The 19,362-nt window shown below is 42.1% G+C and overlaps 1 protein-coding gene across 14 annotated transcripts in view; it reads left to right on the top strand.

Moving 5' to 3' along the window:
- The first annotated feature begins 390 nt into the window (after positions 1–390).
- Positions 391–19,362, top strand: part of ASXL1 (ASXL transcriptional regulator 1) — a 73,746-nt gene continuing 54,774 nt past the window's right edge. For 2 of the 14 annotated variants that reach the window (XM_064572943.1, XM_064572942.1), the window contains exons 1-3: positions 391–950; positions 6,847–6,929; positions 9,237–9,345. In XM_064572943.1, the coding sequence (XP_064429013.1) occupies positions 894–950; positions 6,847–6,929; positions 9,237–9,345 (249 nt within the window). In that variant the 5' untranslated portion in view covers positions 391–893. The other 12 variants (XR_010405801.1, XM_064572940.1, XM_064572937.1 and 9 more) reach the window with 9 other exon arrangements.

Raw genomic sequence — 19,362 nt, 5'->3', positions numbered from 1 at the left:
TCTCCACCCTTAACAGCCCAGCGGCTGGGATGCCAGAAGCGCCGAAAGGGTTAAACGTGGCTGGGGAGCCCAGCCACCGCCCCTTCCCAGCATCGCCTCCCAGAATGCCTCAGGCTCCCAGCCAGTTCCCGCACCTCGCGATACTCCGCCCAGTCTCTTCCCCGAACGACTGCCCGGCCCCCTTCTTTACCGAGCTCTGCGCGAGGCGGAGGAAGGTAGGGGAGGGCGGAAAAGAGCCGTGAGGTACGCCGGGAAGTGTGGTCCAAGCGTTTCATGCAGCCATATTCTTCCGGAGCGGGGGAGGCCAGAAAGGCAGCCAGGACTACAATTCCCAGCCGCCCTTTCGGTTTGTTTTTGTTCAAAAAAAAAAAAAAAACCCCACACTCCCCCTCCTCACTCTTCACACACACTCACACACACACACACCCACGGCAGATACGCACACACCCGGGCGCCGAGGGGAAAGCTGCGTCTCGCCTTCCTGCCCCACCGCCAGTCCTTTCTCGGCCCCTCGGCAGAGCGGGAAAGCGGAGGCTGGAGCCGTGACCTCTGACCCCGTGGTTATGCGGAGCCGCCGCATTCCTTAGCGATCGCGGGGCTACCGCCGCTGCTGCCGCTGCCGCCGCCGCCGCCGCCGCCGCCGTGGGCGACTGACGCAGCGCGGGCGCGTGGAGCCGCCGCCACCCCTCCCCCACCGCCGCCCTCGCTCCGGGTCTCGCGCCAGCCGGTGCCCGGGCGCCCGCCCCCTCTCCCCGGCCGCACCCGAGTCCTCGCGCGCCGCCGCCGCCACGCGCCCCCCGCCGCCGCCGCCGCCACCGCTGCCCCAGCCCCGCGCCGCCGCCACCCGCCCCGCCCGGAGGTCCCGCGTGGAGCCGCCGCCGACGGGGAGGAGGATGAAGGACAAACAGAAGAGGAAGAAGGAGCGCACGTGGGCCGAGGCCGCGCGCCTGGTGAGGCGGGCCGCCGAGGGGGCTCAGTGGGGGCGTGCGGGGTGGGCTGGCCGAGCCCCCTCCACGGGGAGGGGGAGGGGAGAAGCCCTGCCCACTGCAGGAGGGGGCGGGGCCGCCATTTTTTTTAGGAACGGGACACCCCCCACCCCCCAGGCGTTGGGTGGGGGAGAGGTCCTTCGCTGGTTGGATGTGGCGCCTTTTTGTGCAGCTCCCCCCACCCCCTAAATTCCTGCGGAGGGGCGAGCTGGGAGGCCGGCTCCTCCCCCTCTGGGCGGCGGGGCCCCAACCTCCCCTCCCCCACTATTTGGCAGCGTCTGGGGGTCTGGGGAAGCTTCGTTTATGCACTCGGGGGAGTTAGGTTTCCGGGAAGGGTCGGAAGCTCCTCCCTCGCTTCCTGGTGGGCAATGGGGTGGTGCGTTTGACTCCAGGGGTCGGAAAACACCCCCAATTTTAAGGACGCGAGTGACATTTTGAGCTTTCCCAATCTAAACCAGGTGTGTGGAGGGAAGCACGTGCTTACTCCCAGGTGGAACCCTGAGCAGTGGTTTTCAAACTTTAGTGTCTTGTTGGGGACACCTGGGAGGTTCTTAGGAATGCTCGTCCTAGGGCCCTGCTTAAGATCTTCTGAGTCTGAAATTCAGTCTGAGTAGAGCCTCAGTGTCTTCATTTTAACCAGGTTCCCATGTTGACTGTAATGCAGGTGGCCCCTGACCACACTTTGAGAAACGCTGACTAGAGGGTTTTGCTTCATAAGCTAGACTGGAGATAGGACTCTGCAGAGAACTGACTCTACTTTGCAGAGAATGTATGTGTGTGTCCTGGTGCATGTTATACTTGAAGTGTTGGACAAAGACCAAGTACCTCTGAAGATACTGCTCATTGAGGACTTAGCAAAGGAGGGAGTAATTTGTTGAAACTGCCTAGTGAGGAGGGTTGTGTATTTTGTTCCCATAGCGTCAGAGGACTTGTAATCGAAATACCTTCCTTTTGGATTTGCACCCACAAAGCTAAGACACTGGGAGACATGTTCTTAAAAATATATCTTGGCAGATGACAATTGTAACTTTTCCTAGAGATGTCACTTCCTCAAGAACTGTCACAGAGCAGGGTTATAGTGCAGATAGCATATGTCTCTTGACACCTTGTAGTTTAAATGTAATTGCTGTAATTCACTTTTAATGATGAATGAAGCTTCACTTTCTAATCTTTATTGGGAAGTGAGGTTCCTTCCTCAGAGGTGTTGTGTAGACAGAGAGATGACTATTGTGTTGGGGGTTGTTCCGGCTCTATGGTACACCTTTTTCTTTCTTGGAACATGTAAAACTCAGTTACTGACTTACAAGAACTAAAGCAGTTTGGTTTAGGAGAGAATTTTCACTGGTGTTCCTGATTGTCTTCTCCAGGCACTTGTTGCCCAGTGAACAGAAATAGCAAGTGTTTGTGTGCTCAAGTTTCATGCTTCTGTTCATTTGTTTTGGTTTGGCATATGAAATTTGTAGATTTTGAAGTTCTAAATATTTTCTTGATTCAATCAAGATTGGAAGCTTTGGCTAGCTTTGAGATCTCTTGGGAATTTTAGGATTTCTCCAGTGTTGCCTCACCTGGAAACAAATTTAGGCCTGAGGGAGAGGAGGGGAGAGCCAAAGGATGTGCTTGCTCTTTTTCTCCTCAAGGTTGAGTCTTGGGTGTTCATTGAAATTCTCCTCTAAGTTCTTGTTATGCAGGTGTTTATGACTCTGGGCACCAAAAGGAAATTTGCTTGCCAGAGTTTTGTTAGAGGTAGGTGAAAGTACCTTTAAATCCTGTGTTATTTATGTTCTGACAGAATTCTAAAGTTTATTTGTCTCAAAGCTCTGTTGGCTTTTACTAGTTGAAAGACTTTAGGAATTCAGGGTCCACTGTTCCGTTAAGCCTCTTTAGGTTCTTGGACTTGCTCTGATCTGAACTCCAGTATCCAGGTTGTTAGTTTTGTTTTATCATTGGCTTAACTTCATGCCAGATTATCTGAATAAGGTATTTCTTTTTGTTTTATGGCTTTTCATTAAAAAACAATATGAACAGGAATAACTTTGTAGTGCCCTTAAACATGTGAAAGATGACTTGTGGAAACATGGTGCGTAATTGTGCATATCTTTTATTTTTTATCAGAATTTTCAGTCCCTTTGGATGGGACCATTTGGTGGGTGAGGGGCAACTCTTCAGAGTCCTCTCCCCATTTAAAGAAAACTGCTGCAACACCGAGGGCTGGGGAGTTTGTGAGAGCTTATGCTGGACAGAGAACAACTAGCTTGACTAGAGAAAGCCCGTAATGGGAGGGCAGGTGATTAAATCTGCTCTTTGGACAGGTGAATTTGAAGTGCTTGACATGGCAATCAGATGCAGTTGCTCTGGGGGTGGTTTCATATTGCTCCTGACCTTGCTTAGATTGGTGGCTAGAGTGATACTGGGAATTCTTAAAAACTATTTTGGTAGGAAAGAAGAGGCTTCTGGAGAATTTCATTAGTGTAGTATACTTCAGGAGATTGACTTGCAGATGTTATGTTGTTGAGAAGTAGCTACTCTTTTTTCAAACATTTTGTAGTATTGTCTTTTCTAGATATAAGAGGTAGACTTTAGAGGGTTGGATGGTATAAATCCTACTGCTTGTTAGGAACGATTTGTTTGGGAGAAATAGATGAGGGGATTTCCCTTTAAATTGAATGTCCTTAAATGGATTCTCCCTGGCTTTGAGAAACTCTTCATTGTACGCTTTATCTTTCACTTTGATTCATGACTGACCATTCTTACATCAAACATTTTTTTTCTCTTTGAAGTAGGAGAAGAGATACTTTTTTTTAAGTGTGCCAGAAAGACCAGGGACTAGGAATAGAACACTGCTGAATTGTTCTTGTACTAAAAGCTGGAGGCATATACAATTATAATAAAAGTGAATACTTTGTATCTTTTGATGTTACTTCCTTTTAAAGAAGTTAGATTCTCAGGCCCGAAGGTTCTCTCTTAGATTCTCAGGCTCTTCCTGACTGCTGTTTAAATAATTGGTAACTAATTTTTCAGAGTCATGCTTCTTTTAAAAAAAAATTACAGTACAAAAATTCGCTAACTCAGCTCTCATTTAGTATCAAAAAAGTGGTATCTGTGGCAGTGAACGTTAGTAGCTTGTAACAGGGTTTGTTGTGGGTTTGTTCAAGTCAACACTGCTTAACTTGGCACTCAGGTTCTTAGAATACAAAGATGGATAAGGTTTGCCCTTGAGGAGCTTAAGGGTCTTCTGGGAATGGAGAAGGTCTAGACCCATGAATAGAATTTTACTACGTGCATGATAAGTGCCATCATAGATGTACATATGATAAACAGACATCCTGGTTCAGGCTTATTGTCCAGGCGTCATCATGACTGGTTCCTCCTTCCACTCACAAGTGTCCCACTTTGGAAGGTAAATTACATGTGTTGTGGCCTATGAGGACACTGAAAAGAGACATTTAACTCTGTCTGGCAGGGATCAGAGAAGGCTTCCTAGAGGAAGGTGCTTTCCAAACTGAATCTTGAAGGGCAAGAAGAAGTTAGGCCCATCATGGAGGATGTTAGGAGCTGGTGACAAGGAGCTAGTGGTGTGTGTGTGCACGCTTGTGCACAGGGTGGAGAGTGTGGGGATTGGGTAGAACTACACATAGTCACTGGAATGTGAAGTTGTGGAGTATCAGTTTGGCAGTCAGGTAGAGAGACAGGCAGAGACCAGATTCTGAGGCCTTGTGTGCCAGGCCTGCGAGCACATATTTGTGCCAGGCACTGTAGACACTTATTTCCATGATCTGCAATCTGTAAAACAACTCTTAGGGCAAGACATCAATATCTTTCCATCACAAGTGGGGCAACCGAGGCTCAGGTTGGGTAGGTAACTTGCCCAAGTTTAGAAGGCTAGCATTTAAATCCAGGTCCGTCTGGTTCTAAAGCCTGTGCTTTTCCAGTGAGCTGGTGAGCTCTTCCTCGGAAGCTTTGGCCTTTGCTGTATGTGATTAGGTTGCTGTTGAAGAATTTTAAAGTGGGGAAAGTGATGAGGGCAGATTTATTTTGTTGGGTTGACCTCATATAGCAGGTAAGTTCTGCAAGAGCTAGGGTTTGGTCTTTTTTGCTGCTGAATTCTAGAATTGTCCCTGGCACAGGTAAGTATTTCATGTATTTGTGGAGTGAAGGATGGTAGCGGAGGAAGGATGGATTTGAGGAAAGCAGAGCTGGTTGCAGGCATATTAGCGAAGGGGCTGTGTGTTGGGTGAGGGAAGGAACTGGGGGACAGGTGAGAGTGAGGGGTGCTGTCTAGGTTTCTGCATTAGGTGATGGAGGAAGAGGGGTGATGAATTGGAGTTGCCAGTTAGATGAATTAGAACAGATGATCAAGGGGGCGGATGTCAGTACAGAAGTGAATATTTGAGGGTGCCTGGGTGGCTCAGTTGGTTAAGCGACTGCCTTCAGCTCAGGTCATGATCCTGGAGTCCCGGGATCGAGTCCCGCATCGGGCTCCCTGCTCGGCAGGGAGTCTGCTTCTCCCTCTGACCCTCCCCCCTCTCATGTGCTCTCTCTCATTCTCTCTCTCTCAAATAAATAAATAAAATCTTAAAAAAAAAAAAAAAAGAAGTGAATATTTGAGTCGGAAGCTGGGGAGAAACCCAGGCTAGAGGTGAGTATTTGGGAGTTAGCAGAGTATAGGTAGTAGTTGAAGCTATGAGAGGTGATAGAGCTACTTGAAGAGAATGTAAAAATTGAAAAGAGAGAGGCTAACAATGGGACCATGGTAAATAGGGACTTTATTTCAGCATCTGCTTCTCCAAAGCTTGACTTCCTTTAGTGCTAAGGGCTCATGTTCTTCCACAGGGAGACCCTTTAGCAGCAATCCTGTCAGACTTCTTGCTTTACATTTTATTTGTGACAAAGCAGCACTTAGTTGTTAACAGTTGTTAAGCGACTGCAAGGTGTATGGAGTAGCCTCGGCAGCTGCTGGTAGAGACCATACAAAGATACTGACAGCCTTTTTCCTCTCTGAGAAGGATGGCATTTCTAAAACAGCTCCGCTCCTTCACATGAGAGAGCCACAGTTGCTCACTAGGAAACTGCTGCCATGACTTTGTTAGAGATGATGCTAACGTAAATGGGACGTTCTGTTTCTTGTTGCTTTGCCTGCACCAGTCATACAGAATCAGAGCTTCACGTTGCCAAATGGCAAAATGTACTGTGGCAGTTCCCACCAAAATTTCACAACACAGTGGCAAAAACCATCACTTAAAAATATGGGTACTGGGGCACCTGGGTGGCTCAGATGATTAAGCGTCTGCCTTCAGCTCAGGTCATGATCCCAGGGTCTTGGGATCGAGCCCCACATCGGGCTCCTGGCTCAGCGAGGAGCCTGTTTCTCCCTCTCCCTCTGCCTCTCTCCCTGCTCATGCTTTCTGTCTCTCTCTCTCTGTATCTCTGTGTCTCAAATGAATAAATAAAATCTTAAAAAAAAAAAAAATACGGGTACTAACCAGACTTCCTCAGGAAAAGAAAACCTGAATGCATTTCTGTCTTGTCATTATTTTGTAGCTCTATGTATTCTATGGTTCAGTCATGTGAACAATGTGAAGTTAAGCAGTAACCAAGGTTGCTAAGGCCCCACCCATGTACCATAGCATGTATGCTAAGAAGATGGGTGTTTTTAGAATTAAGAATTAGAATATTTACGCTAATTTCAGTCACTTTTAGCAACATCTTAGATAGATCCGTAATTTGGTTTCTGAAGCAGTGTTAACTGTGGAAAAACTAAATTGTTAGCAGTGCTACCTCAGCAGAACTGTAGCTCAGGATGTAGACTGATGGATATAAATGGAAATTGCACACTAAAATCAGAACATTTATATTTCTTCAGGTACTAGAAAACTACTCGGATGCTCCAATGACACCAAAACAGATTCTGCAGGTCATAGAGGCAGAAGGATTAAAGGAAATGAGGTTCGTATTATTCTCGTTGTTCAAGAGGGTTTCATAGGACATATGTCTTTCTGTAGATACTTAGTGACATGATTAAGTGTATATATGCCTTCTCCCCCTTTCTCTCTCTCCATGTGTCTCTTTGCTCGCCCCCCCCCCCCCCCGCCCCAGTCTGGTGTGGTATAGAACTATCTCCCAAGCTGTGTGTCTTCTGAGTGGCGGGTGGGAATGGGTGAACATCCATTTGTTTTCATTAGAGATGCAGCAGCTTTCCCTATTCTTGCTCTCCCTTAAATCTTGACATGGAGTGTGCTCTTTGTGTAAGGAGTCCACGCATTTTCTTTTGTACTCTCTTTTGCACATATTAGTAGTAGAGAAGGGGCAGACTCTGATAGGCTCTATTTTGTATAAAACTTCCCTTTCTATATCCCTGAAATTCTTTGTTTTAGGATCAAAAGAAGGGTTGTCTCATCACCATAACACCACTGGCCTTTTTTTCCTCCCTACTGATTCTAGCCATTCATCATAGGAATATACTAAAGTTTAGTGTGACCTTGATTTTATTCTCCTATGATGTAGTTTTGCTAGAGAAGCAACAAGTTAGGAACAAAAGGAATTGCAGGCATGGAAATCAGTGGTTGTTTAATTCTTTTCTCTCTGCACTCTAACCCCAACCCCCTTTTTCTTTAATTTAAATGAAAGAAGAGAGCACAACATAGTCTCCCTTCTTGGAACTCAGAACAAACAGCATATGTTTTTGCTGGTTAAGCTTTAGCTGCTTGAAATTGACCTTTTAGGGTCAAAAGATCCTCATTTTCCAGTTAACCAGTTCAAACAGTCTCAAGCTGACAGTTTGTGGGGAGGGAAGATCAGGATTGTGTAGATCACATTCATTTAAATGGTACTTATGCACTGTGTAGTGTTATAATTGTGCTTTATTTTTGTTTTTATGGGCTATTTCCCATCATGCTGCTGTCTGCACTGCTGTTGGACCACTATACCTATAGAAGGTAAATTAGTCCCTTTGGGACAGATGAAATTGAGAACTTTAACTTGTTTCTGCTTCTTGCTCTTATAGGAATTAATGAAGCAGTCATGGTGGCTCATGATGAGTGAGCAGCTCTGTGATTTGTAGACAGAGGTATAGTGTGTAGGAGTCACACTGTTCTGCTGAAGGACTCTGCCAGCATGCCGTTCCCCCCTGTAGCAGAGAAGTTAGCACACCCACTTGATACTCCACATTGTGCACAAGGTTTCTTATAGAGATTGGTTCTTGGTGAAAATTTTTTTAGCATCCAGTGTGTTCCAAAGCAGAATAAGTAATAGGGTTGTTTTTTTTTTTTTTTAATGGCTTTTTTAGACTCAGAATTTATTTTTAACACTGCATAGATTAAGGCTTCTGGTTCTGAAAGATCTTAAGAGGCTTTACTTAAGATATTTATATATTTTTAACATACTGGGGAGAGGGACAAGAAGGTGCACAGGTGAATCCTAGCACTAACATGCTAGTGCCAAACTCAGTTAATATTAATAATGGACACTTGTCTGTGTTTTTGACAGCTGTTCTATTTTAAGATTCAGTAAATGGCCTCTAATTCACTGAGTTACGGTTTTGCAACCAACTACTGTAGCAGGGAGTGTGAAATAGCTTAATGATCCATCTTTTTTCCATTATTGGGTACCAGATCCATTTGACTGACTTTTCTTTTTAAGTTTAAATTTAAGTGCTTGCTCCTGGGTAGATGTAGAATAAAACCCATTCTCTCCCCTTCCCAACAGAGAAAAAGCAAATGAAATATTCTTCTTTTGTGTGCTTATTAGCAAATATTTAACTGGGGATGAAAAGGTGTGCTTGCTTTGTTGGGACAGCACCATTGATTCTGTGGTCTTTGTGCTGATAATGTTTCTGAGCATGATATATGCAGGTCAAAATACAGAGGCTAGGAAGCACATTCTGTTTTTAATATTAAAATTTAACTTTTAAAATTTAATAAAAATATTGGGTAATGTGTTTTTTTTAAAACTCCCTGAATTTGAACAGTCACTGTGTACTTTTTCTAAATCTCTTTGAGAACTTGGTTGATGTTGTCAAAAGGCACTAAGAAAGTGCCAGGTGTGGAACAAGGGAATCACATACCATGTCCTACCTGGGTGTGATTGACGGGGATTTCATTTGTTGCCCTATACTACTTCCAAAGTGGAATTGTTGTCATGGGCTCTCTTCTGCTGTATTTCTTGATTTAAGAATGAGTTGGAGGGTATTGGATCTTTGAGTAAGTCGGCATGTAGATTTCTATAACCCTCATCCATCCTTGTATGTTTTTACAGCGGGACATCCCCTCTCGCATGTCTCAATGCCATGCTACATTCCAACTCAAGAGGAGGAGAGGGGCTGTTTTATAAACTGCCTGGCCGAATCAGCCTGTTCACACTCAAGGTAAGTAATATCAACTCTGTTCTTAAACTCTTAGTCTAAGAGTCACCTGGTACAGGTCTGGGATGAGATCCATGAATTTGCCTTTCTAATGAACAGGCAGGTGATGGTGGTGATGTTGGTCCTAAATGGCACTTTGAGATGTTCTAGGGTGAACGGGGTATTGGGAATTCTTCAGTCATATCAGCTATTCATCTTTTCTTTGTTTATATCTTTGCAGCTTGTATGCACTAGAAGGGTAAGGATGTGTGGGGGTAACTGCAGAGGTGCTTTAATTAGGATTTTGTTTGTAATAGTATTGTGAAGATAAATTACTGGGCAGCTAAAACAAGACCTACTCTGTGGAATATAACTGACATATAAACATCCTTGTGGAAATTAAAAAATTCATTAGCTTTTTCTAAGTGGAGCTAATTACAAAGGAAGAGAACTTAAATGAAGTAGAGTTCACAGTAAAGCCTAAATAGAACTGAAATAAACAGGCTAATTATTTTTCTACTATTTGTGATATAAATGGTTATTATTTAAACCAGAGGTTGGCAAACTTTCTATAAAGGGCCAGAGAATAAATACTTTAGGTTTTGTGGACCATACTATCTCTATCATAAGTATTCACCTCTGCCATTGTAGCAGGAAGGCAGGCATAGACAAATCATAAATGAGTGGGCAAGGTTGTCTTCCAGTAAAACCTTACAAAGACAGTGAGAGGGCCAGATTTGGGTTGGGGCTGTGGTTTGCTGACCTGATTTAGACATAAGATGACCTTTTGATGAGGAAACTGAAAATTTGATGCCGACCCTTCTTCTCATCCATAATGTGGTTATAAATATCAGTAGTCTGTATACAAACTTTTCCCTTTTATTTTCTTGATAGACTTGTTTTCTTTAATTCAAAATTAAAGCTGTTTTCTATATATATATATATTTTTAAATATTTATTTGAGAGAGAGAGAATGCGAGACAGAGAGCATGAGAGGGAGGAGGGTCAGAGGGAGAAGCAGACTCCCCACTGAGCAGGGAGCCTGATGCGGGACTCAATCCTGGGACTCCAGGATCATGACCTGAGCTGAAGGCAGTCGCTTAACCAACTGAGCCACCCAGGCGCCCCTCTATATTGTTTTTGTTTCTAATATTTTGGACTTTTGTTAAGAGGCTGTATAATGTAATGTCAGGAACTGAGCCTTGGGGAGAAATAGAGCCCTGAGTTCAAAACCTAGCTTTATAACCTGGGACAGATTTAACCTTTCTTTATGGTGGTGTATGCATCCCTGACACAGTGTCAGTCCTTAATAAATGGTAGCCTTTTTGGTATTCCTTTAGGTTCTTTATCATCAATTGCTTGTTAATGACATTTTTCTGTTACATATTATGCATTGTTGTATATAACATAATGGTACATAGTTATGTATAATTATAATTGTTTGTATTATATTACAAATATGCATGTTGATGACATATTTCTCTTTTACATGGGAGGAGAAATCTTTTCCTGTGAACACATTGAGAGTAGGAACTGCGTTTCATTTGTCTATAACTTTGCCGCAATTTGCTTTATCCCTCTCTACATACTTTAGAATGTATGTTTTAAGAACAAGTACATTATCCTTTATAACCATAATTTCATTATCAGATTCAAGAAAATTAACATTGATACAATAGTATATAATACATAGTCCATATTCAAATTGTCTCTGGTTCCACAAATATTCTTTATAGCTTATTTTTTCAGTCCAGCATCCAATCAAGATTCATGCATTTCAAAAAAAAGATAAAAACAGAGAGGGAGGCAAACCATAAGAGACTCTTAACTCTAGGAAGCAAACTGAGAGTTCCTGGAGGGGAGGTGGGTTGGGGGATGGGTAACTGGATGATGGACATTAAGGAGGGCGCTTGATGTAATGAGCAGTGGGTGTTATATGCAACTGATGAATCACTAAACTCTACCTCTGAAACTAATACGCTATATGTTAATTAATTGAATTTAAATAAAAAATTTTTTAAAAATAATCCTGCATTTCATTTGGTTGTCATGTCTCTTTAATATTTGTTAATGTAGAACAGTTCCCTTGCTTTGTTTTGTCTTTTATGGCATTGATATTTTTGAACAGTTCAGGTCAGTTGTTTTGTGGAATTAAATACATTTAATATAAAAATACATTTTTAAAGGACTAATAAAAGTGTAGAAATCTTGGTTATTTCCAGACTTCTTTCTGTTTGCACTGCTAGATCATGTCCACTCCTCCAGGTTGTAGCACAGAGCCATTCAGCAATGAAGGATGGAAGTGATGGGATATATGGTATAGTGCTAGTTTGGTCTGGGTCTTGCCTGTAATAAGGGCCAGGAAGGCACAAGTTATTTAATTACATTTCTCATTTTTTTTCTTTGGAAAGTGCTAGTGACACCTCTGAAATCCTGTGGCATTTTCTTTGCCTAACTTATCTCTCGTGTTAAGAAAAAGCATGTGCAGAATGCCTTGTAGTTTTTCTGTGCCGTGTTTGGAAATCTCTTCTAGTGGGCCATCAAGGTCAGAATTCTATTTACCCATGTTTTGCTACTTAGTTGAAAACAGGAATTTTTTTGGTTCTGGATACATTTGTGTGGCTTTATCCATGATTACTAAAGGTTTACTGATAAGCTGGAGTCTTTTGGGGCAGGCCACAGGGTTCCTTATCTGATAAAAAGTTGTTTTGGGTAATCTGATGGTACATTTGACACTTTATATATAGAGGATGCTTGCATTAGTCCCCAGAGCTAGTCCTCAAGGATGGATGGGATAGATGAAATCTATCTGTGCTTTGAATTCTTGATTTGAATTGCTTTTCTTAAGCCTTTCCTGAAGTCAGCTGTCAGTGTCCATTATTGTCTGGTTAGAGGTAGGATTCATATAGTTTTTTACACTTGGGATTTCCCATTCTTACAAAGCCACTTTGAGTTTCTTTGTAGTGTTCTACATTTTTAGAACTTTGATGCAGAACTACTATGCTTTTTCGACTTGGTGGTTGTGTTACTGGTGAGTTTAGCCTGTATTGGCCTTTGCAGCACTCACTGTCAGGCATAACTGCAGTCATTTGATGTTGTTCATTGTTGCTGTAGAATGATTCTCATACGGGTATGTCACTTACGTTACATATGGCTATTTGCACTTTATTATATCTCATGTATGATACAGGGCTCAGCCTTCAGGGTCTTTTAGCCCAATTTAACAAGCCACGTTGGATTTTTTTAATATATAGAATATTTCTATAAAAGTGTGAAAAACATTTTTTTGGTAAAAGAAATAGATGACTATGCCTGAAGTATCCATCCATTAAAATCCAGTTTGCAGATAAAAGAAAGGAAAAAGCAGAAATGGAGGAAGAGAGGGAGATAATTATTGCAGTCTCACAATGTTATTTATATAACTACAATTAAAATATTCACGTACAACTCCACACTTACAGCAATTTCAAAGCTATTTATGTTACTGTTAAATACTGAGAAGAACAAAGGAAATAAGCCTAGACTTAGATACAATAAAATCATGGAGTCTGTCATTGGAAAGGCAGTATCAGAGAACATTCCGATTTTTTTTTTAAAGATTTTATTTATTTGAGAGAGAGGTAGAGAGAGCACAAAGGGAGAGGGAGAAGCAAACTCCCCCTTGAGCAGGGAGCCTGATGTTGGGCTCCATCCCAGGACCTCAAGATCCTGACCTGAGCCGAAGGCAGATGCTTAACCGACTGAGCCACCTAGGCGCCCCAGCATTTTGATTTTTGATACGTGCACAGCAAGTAGGGTGGTCTTCTTTAAAAAAATTTTTTTTTTTTAAGATTTTATTTGTCAGAGAGCGAGCGCACACAAGCAGGGGGAGTGGCAGGCAGAGGGAAAAGCAGGCTCCCTGCCCAGCAAGGAGCCCAATGCAGTGCTCGATCCCAGGACCCCGGGATCATGACCTGAGCTGAAGGCAGACGCTCAAGTGACTGAGCCACACAGGCATCCCAGGGTCGTCTTTTAAAAATGCAAATCACATCACATCACTATCATGCGTGGCCCTTACCTACCTCTGTGATCTGCTCTCCTAGCACTTTCCCCTTGGTCGTTAATACTAAAGCCACCCTGGTCTTCACTTTGTTTCTCAAACACCCCCGATTTGTGTCCCCCACAGGGCCCTTGCACTTGCCAGCCCCTCTACTTAGAAAGCTCTATGGTGACTTCTTGTCATCTGGTTCTTAATCCAAAAGTATCTTTTCAGTGAACATACCTCTACCCGTCTTAATTCCACAACATCAGGAGGGTTTTTGTTTGTTTCATAGCCCTATCCATATCAGAAATTACTTGGTGGTTGTTAGCCTCTTTGCACTAGTGTAGGAGTGAAGCAACTTCGTTTTCACTGTATGCCCTGTGTCTGGCACACAGTAGGTACTTAGTAAGTGTTGGCTGGATGAAAAATAGATGATGGTATCATCAGAATCTTAGCTAGTCAGTTCTCCTTGTAATTCACCTTTCTTTTATATCAGTTTTATTATAGAATATGCATATTTTGGGTTATTTTTTCTTCTGCTCAGCAAGTTGACTTCTAAGAACCCTTTTTTTTTCTTGCCCTCTTTAGAGCAGTTCTACGTAAATCTGTGGAAGAATCTGCTGACACTAGAAGTAAATCTGTCCGTGACTATGGCCATAATCTGGTTCCTCTTAATTGCTAAAGGCAGAAACTGAGCCATTAGAAACAGCTTAAACATTTTAGGTATGTTTTAGATAAGATGTTATTATTTCTTTTAGAGTTTTGAACTTTGATCATCTTGTTAGAAAAAAGAATCTCTAAATGGTAGTGACATTTTAAGACAATGTCTTTGATAGTCTGTTAGCCTTATCAAATATAGGATCTTTTAAATGCTTAGAATCTTAGAATTTTAGTGTGGGAGGGGCTCTCAAATCATCCAGTTCATTTTCATTTTGCAGTTAGATAACTGAGTTTCTAACAGATTAAATGATGTATCTGTGATTATACATCTATGTGACAAATGCATATGGCCAAGTTGGGACTAGAACCCAGGTCCCCCATCTTTTGAGTTTAATTTCTTTTCATTATGCTAATTTAGAATAAAGAGTTTTTCTACAGGTTTTATGACTTTTGGTCATTTCATCTTTTTGAAGCATCTTGTGAGTTCTTTGATATTTCTTGAAATGTCGGTTTTATTCTCTTTAATGAAAATCCTTATAATTGTTAAGCCAGGTAGCTTTTCATGTCCTTAGATGTGACTCTTTAGTTATGACTGCTTGAATTTCTGCACTCTGCATTAATTTTATTGGCATTTCGGATCGTAGGTGTCCTTTTCTATGCTAGAATAAGTGATCTATGGTGGTAGTAAAAGCATTGGACTAGGTAGGAGTCAAGATCTGGGTTCCAGCATAGCACCTCATATCTTACTAAATATCTCCATTTATACGTCTTTGTCTCTAACTCAGGATTTGAAATAGATTGGTCATTTAAATACTTGAGGTGTAAAATCCTTTTATGTCGTGAAATGGAGCTCTGAAATACAAATAGATGGCTGTGAAACTGCTCTGGTTGAAACAAGCATGAGGGCCCACCTTCTCCATCTCTTGGGAGTTCTGCTGTCCCCACCCCCTGCTCCAAGCACTCAAGGATCTTTCCCAGACCCTGGAACTCTGTTGAAAACCTTCTAGAGTAAGAATTCAGTAAAGATCTTTTCTGTGCTCCCATTCTAGCATCTAGACTATTTTGTGTGAAAAGTCAGCACGGGATATTTTTCTTTCTTGTTCTTTTGTGATGCATTTGGTATTTACTGGAGGCAGACTGTTTTATTGTAAGCCCCGTTCCACTCTGAACTGTAGGAGGTCTGCACAGAAGGCCCAGTTAGTAGAGCAGTACCATTTGCTCTGGTTAATAGTAGCAGCAGTTTGGTTTTGATGGAGGCTTTGACCCCTCAGTTGGTAAAAGGTTCCTTATTTGTTTGAATAATTCTCAAGGGATGTCTGGATCTGCCTGTGGAAAAGGGGGTATTCTGTTGTTTGACGGGATTTCCAGCCAGCCCAGGGAGAAGAGAGAACTTGATTGTTCTTAGAGCCCTGGTCAGACTCTGGTTTTATGTCTAAGAGATTAGCTGCCTTTTGTCCTTCTACTTCCTGAAGTTCAAAGCGCTGTAATAATGAAGTGTGGTAAAGGTCAGGTACCAGAGGTTTTGAAAGCACTGACACTGGAATGATTTTGTGGTCATTCAGGGGGGGTGGGCAGGATGATAATTTCAGGGGTGCTAAAGTGATGTGTATTTTTAAAACAAAAAGGTTATACTTTTAAAGTGTGATTTTAAGGCACCAAGGTTCTAGGAAAATGAAGAGATTGTTCCAGGCTTCCTTGGGACTGTGTTTGAAAAAACACTTTTCTTTGGGTCAGCCAGTATGGAAACTGAGTATGACCTCTTCTCAGTCCTTCAGATCAGACTTTTTGGGAGAGTTATTTGAGGAACTTGTTTAGTCTAAGAAAGTTGGTTCTTCTAGCTTAGCTGAATCTGGAAGGAAAGCTGGAAACTGATGTTTGAGTGCTAACTGTATTCCAGACAGGCATCATACTTGTCACATTGGTCTTTTTGAAACATAAATATGTCTCCTACTCCTGTAATAATGGGAAGCAGCCTGAGAGAGTGTAAGTAAATGGGACCAAGTCACATTTTTTGGTTATTTGAGAGAGTTGTATTCAACACATGGAGGACAGGCTTAGGAGTTTTGAAGTTTTGACTATATGAGTTGGTTCTCAAATGTTTTGGGGGTCATTTTTAAATTCTGTGTGCATCACAATGCAGGGAAGGGATGGGGAGCAAAAAAGATGTCTTCTGTTCTGGGAGATGGTTTTTTGATTCATTTGTTACTAGATGGGCTTTCACATGTGTGCCTTTATGTGTTAGCTAATCCCTTCTGTTTTAGTCTCTGACTCTGCATGCCAGTTTTTCTTGGGTCAGTTAACTCTGGACAATTCTCCTTTGACTTCTGACTTGTACTTTTTTGGTCTCCATTCCCATCGCAACCACCTTAGTCTAAGTTACCCTCATAGGCTGGATACCGAAACAGCTCTTGCCTGGGGCCTTTACTTTCACTTTTGCCCCCCCCAGCATTCACTTTGCTCCTTGGTAATTCACATAGCAGCCAGAGGGATTTTTTTAAAAAAAAACCTCATTTGACCACGACACATTTCTGTTTAGTGTCTCTCAATGGTTTCCTGTGGCATTTACTAGAAAAATGCAAACCTTGCCCAGCCACACTGCCCTTCTTTCTGTTCTTTGAATTCCTTAAGCTCTTTCGAGTTTTAGTGTCTCTCATTTGGAACTCTCTTCTGCTTTTCCCTGGTTATAGGTCTCAACTTAAATGTCAGTACCTCAGAAACTTTATCTCTAAATTGCATTTTCCTGTTGTGCCCCAAAGTTTACTTCTGATCACTTACAGGTTTATGACTATATAATTATTTAGGTGATTGTTTGATATGTCTTTTCTGACTAGACATTGGGGTAGAGAATTGGTATTATTTTGTCCTTGGCTATATCCTCAGTGTCTATCATAGGAGGTACTCAGTAAATGTTTGTTGGATAAAGGCAGTGGAAAAACCCAAGAAGGTGATTGTAATCTCCTTGACTGGTAGCAGTTCTCTTTGATAAACAGTTGAATTGGTTTAGGATAGTAATTTTTAGTATTAAAGTTGAAATATATAGTATAGAATGTTTACCAGCATCTTTTTTCCATAAAATGAAGATTTGAAAATCTCCGAAATATAAGCTTTATTTCCTCAAAAGAAAAAAAATGTAAGGTCCAGTCTTGCTTTTGAAATTTAGTGCCAGTTTGATTCCTGGTCTTCTGTTAGGTGTCCTCCACCCCCCCACCCCTTTTTCTACTGCCTGCCTCTGAAAGCTTTTAGAATTTTTTCCATGAATATATACTTTAGTGTGGATCATTTTTCACCCTGTGTGTCTTACTCAAATGTCTGATGATCTTGGTTGAGGGACTATTCTTTATTTAAGAGTCAGGCTCTTAAACACTAGTGGGAAATGCGGTACGTCCTGGTTTTGTGGCTTCACTAGTCTCCTGCAGCAGTGGGAGTGGCTGTTGCTTAAATGTGTGGTGCTGGAGTAAGGATGTCTGTGTCCTCCTAATGCAGACTTTTAATAATCCCCATGTTCTCAATCCCATACCTCATCCTTGTCTGCCTTGGTACTTGGTTTAAATTCTGAGCCTTTCTGGAATTTAGGGGATAAATCCCCTTGGTTCTTTTCAGTACCTCTCTCCCCAACACTTAGATTTCATCTTCCTTTGTTTTGGTAACTTGTTTCCTTTGCTTCTCGGTTTCTTTGTCGAGGACAACTTCCAAAGTATATCTTTACCCTGGATATTTTTCGCTGGACATCAAACTTGTGTCTATCCAGTTGTCTATTCAATATCTCTCTTTGGATACTGATGGCAACTCAGAATTAACATGAACAAAACCAATTTCGATTTTTCCACTCCAAACCTGTTTCACCCTTGTCTTGCCTAAATCAGTTAGGGGGAATTCCATGTTCTGAGTTGCTTAGGTTAGAAACCTTGGAGTTGTCTTCGGCTCCTTTCTTTTGTTCTCATGGCACATGTAATCATCAATAAACCCTGTTTGCTTAATTTTCAGAATATGTCCATTTTACTCACTACCCCAGGCCACCTTCCTGGTTTAAACCACCGTCGTCTTTCTCCTAGATTATTACAGTAACTTCCTAACTGGTCTCCTTGCTTTCTACTCTTGTCACTCTCCTCAGCTCTGGAGCCAGGAAGATTTTTTTTTTTTTTTTTAAAGTTGCCTCCACTCCTAGTGTGGAGCCCATTATGGGGCTTGAACTCACAGCCTTGAGATTGAGACCTGAGCCAAGATCAAGATTTGGACGCTTAACCGACTGAGCCACCCAGGTTCCCCAGGAAGATTTTTTTTCCGAATGTCAAATCATGTCATTCCTCTGCTCAAAACCATCCAGTGTTCACCCCCCACCCCTTCACTTAGGGTCAAGGTCAAAATCCTTAGAGTTGCTTGCAGGGCCCTGATGAGATTTACCCCCACCCTCACTCTCCTTGCCCTTCTTCTTACTCTCTTCCCCTGGTTCACTCTGCTGGATAAACACAGTGGCCTGCTTGGTGGTCCTTGAACACGCTGCCACTGTACTCTCAGGGCTTTTGTCCTTGATGTTTCAGCTGTCTGCCATGCTTCCCCCCCAAGTACCTGCGTGACTTGCTCCCACACCGCCTTCAAGTCTTGCTCAGATTGCACCCTAACCCCTCCGTACCCCTCAGGGGTCCCCACGTCTATGCCTTATCTTTTTCTTCTTGGTGTTTATAACTGTCTGATAATCTGTGTATCATTTGCTGTATACTTACTGCTATTGTCTGTCTCCTTTGGCTAGAACATAAACTCCCTGGGGGAGAGGTTTTTAATTTTAGTTACTGTTGTCTTTCAGTAAATATTTGTGTGAGCAAATGTATCGTAGTTTATTTCTTTTAATTTGATAATATAGTGAATTATGTTAATAGACTTTTTCCCCAGTGCTCAAACATCCTTGTATTCCTAGGATAAATGTCACTTCGATATGGTTTTCTTTTTAAACATACATTGATGGATTTAGTATGAATCATTTATTTAGGATTTTTACATCTGTATTCATAAGTGATCTGTGATATTTTGATTTCAGACCTTACTCCGTTTTGGTATCAAAACAAGCTTTGCTGGTTTCCCGCTCTTGATACTCTGCTTTAGTCTAAGACAGAGATTTGTTCTATTAGTAGAACACACATATAAAACCTAGTGGGCATTTTCAGAATATATTGTTTTTATTTATTTTTTTATCATGAAGTACATAATTTACCCAAAAGAGAGTATATACAGTTTGTGGTAAAGAATAGCTGAAAAATAAACTGCGCACTCCCATATTCACCAGCCAGCTCAGGAACAGAACACCTTTTACATTCTTTGAAGCCTCTGAGCATATCCTTTCCCTGCTGAAGATAACCAATATTCTG

Source organism: Mirounga angustirostris, unplaced genomic scaffold (assembly GCF_029215605.1).
Source record: "Mirounga angustirostris isolate CCGP_5_RB_7025 unplaced genomic scaffold, mMirAng1.0.hap1 SCAF_10, whole genome shotgun sequence".
Classification (NCBI taxonomy): domain Eukaryota; kingdom Metazoa; phylum Chordata; class Mammalia; order Carnivora; family Phocidae; genus Mirounga; species Mirounga angustirostris.
The sequence above is the reverse complement of the archived record's forward strand: the minus strand, read 5'-3'. Positions and strand labels throughout refer to the sequence as shown.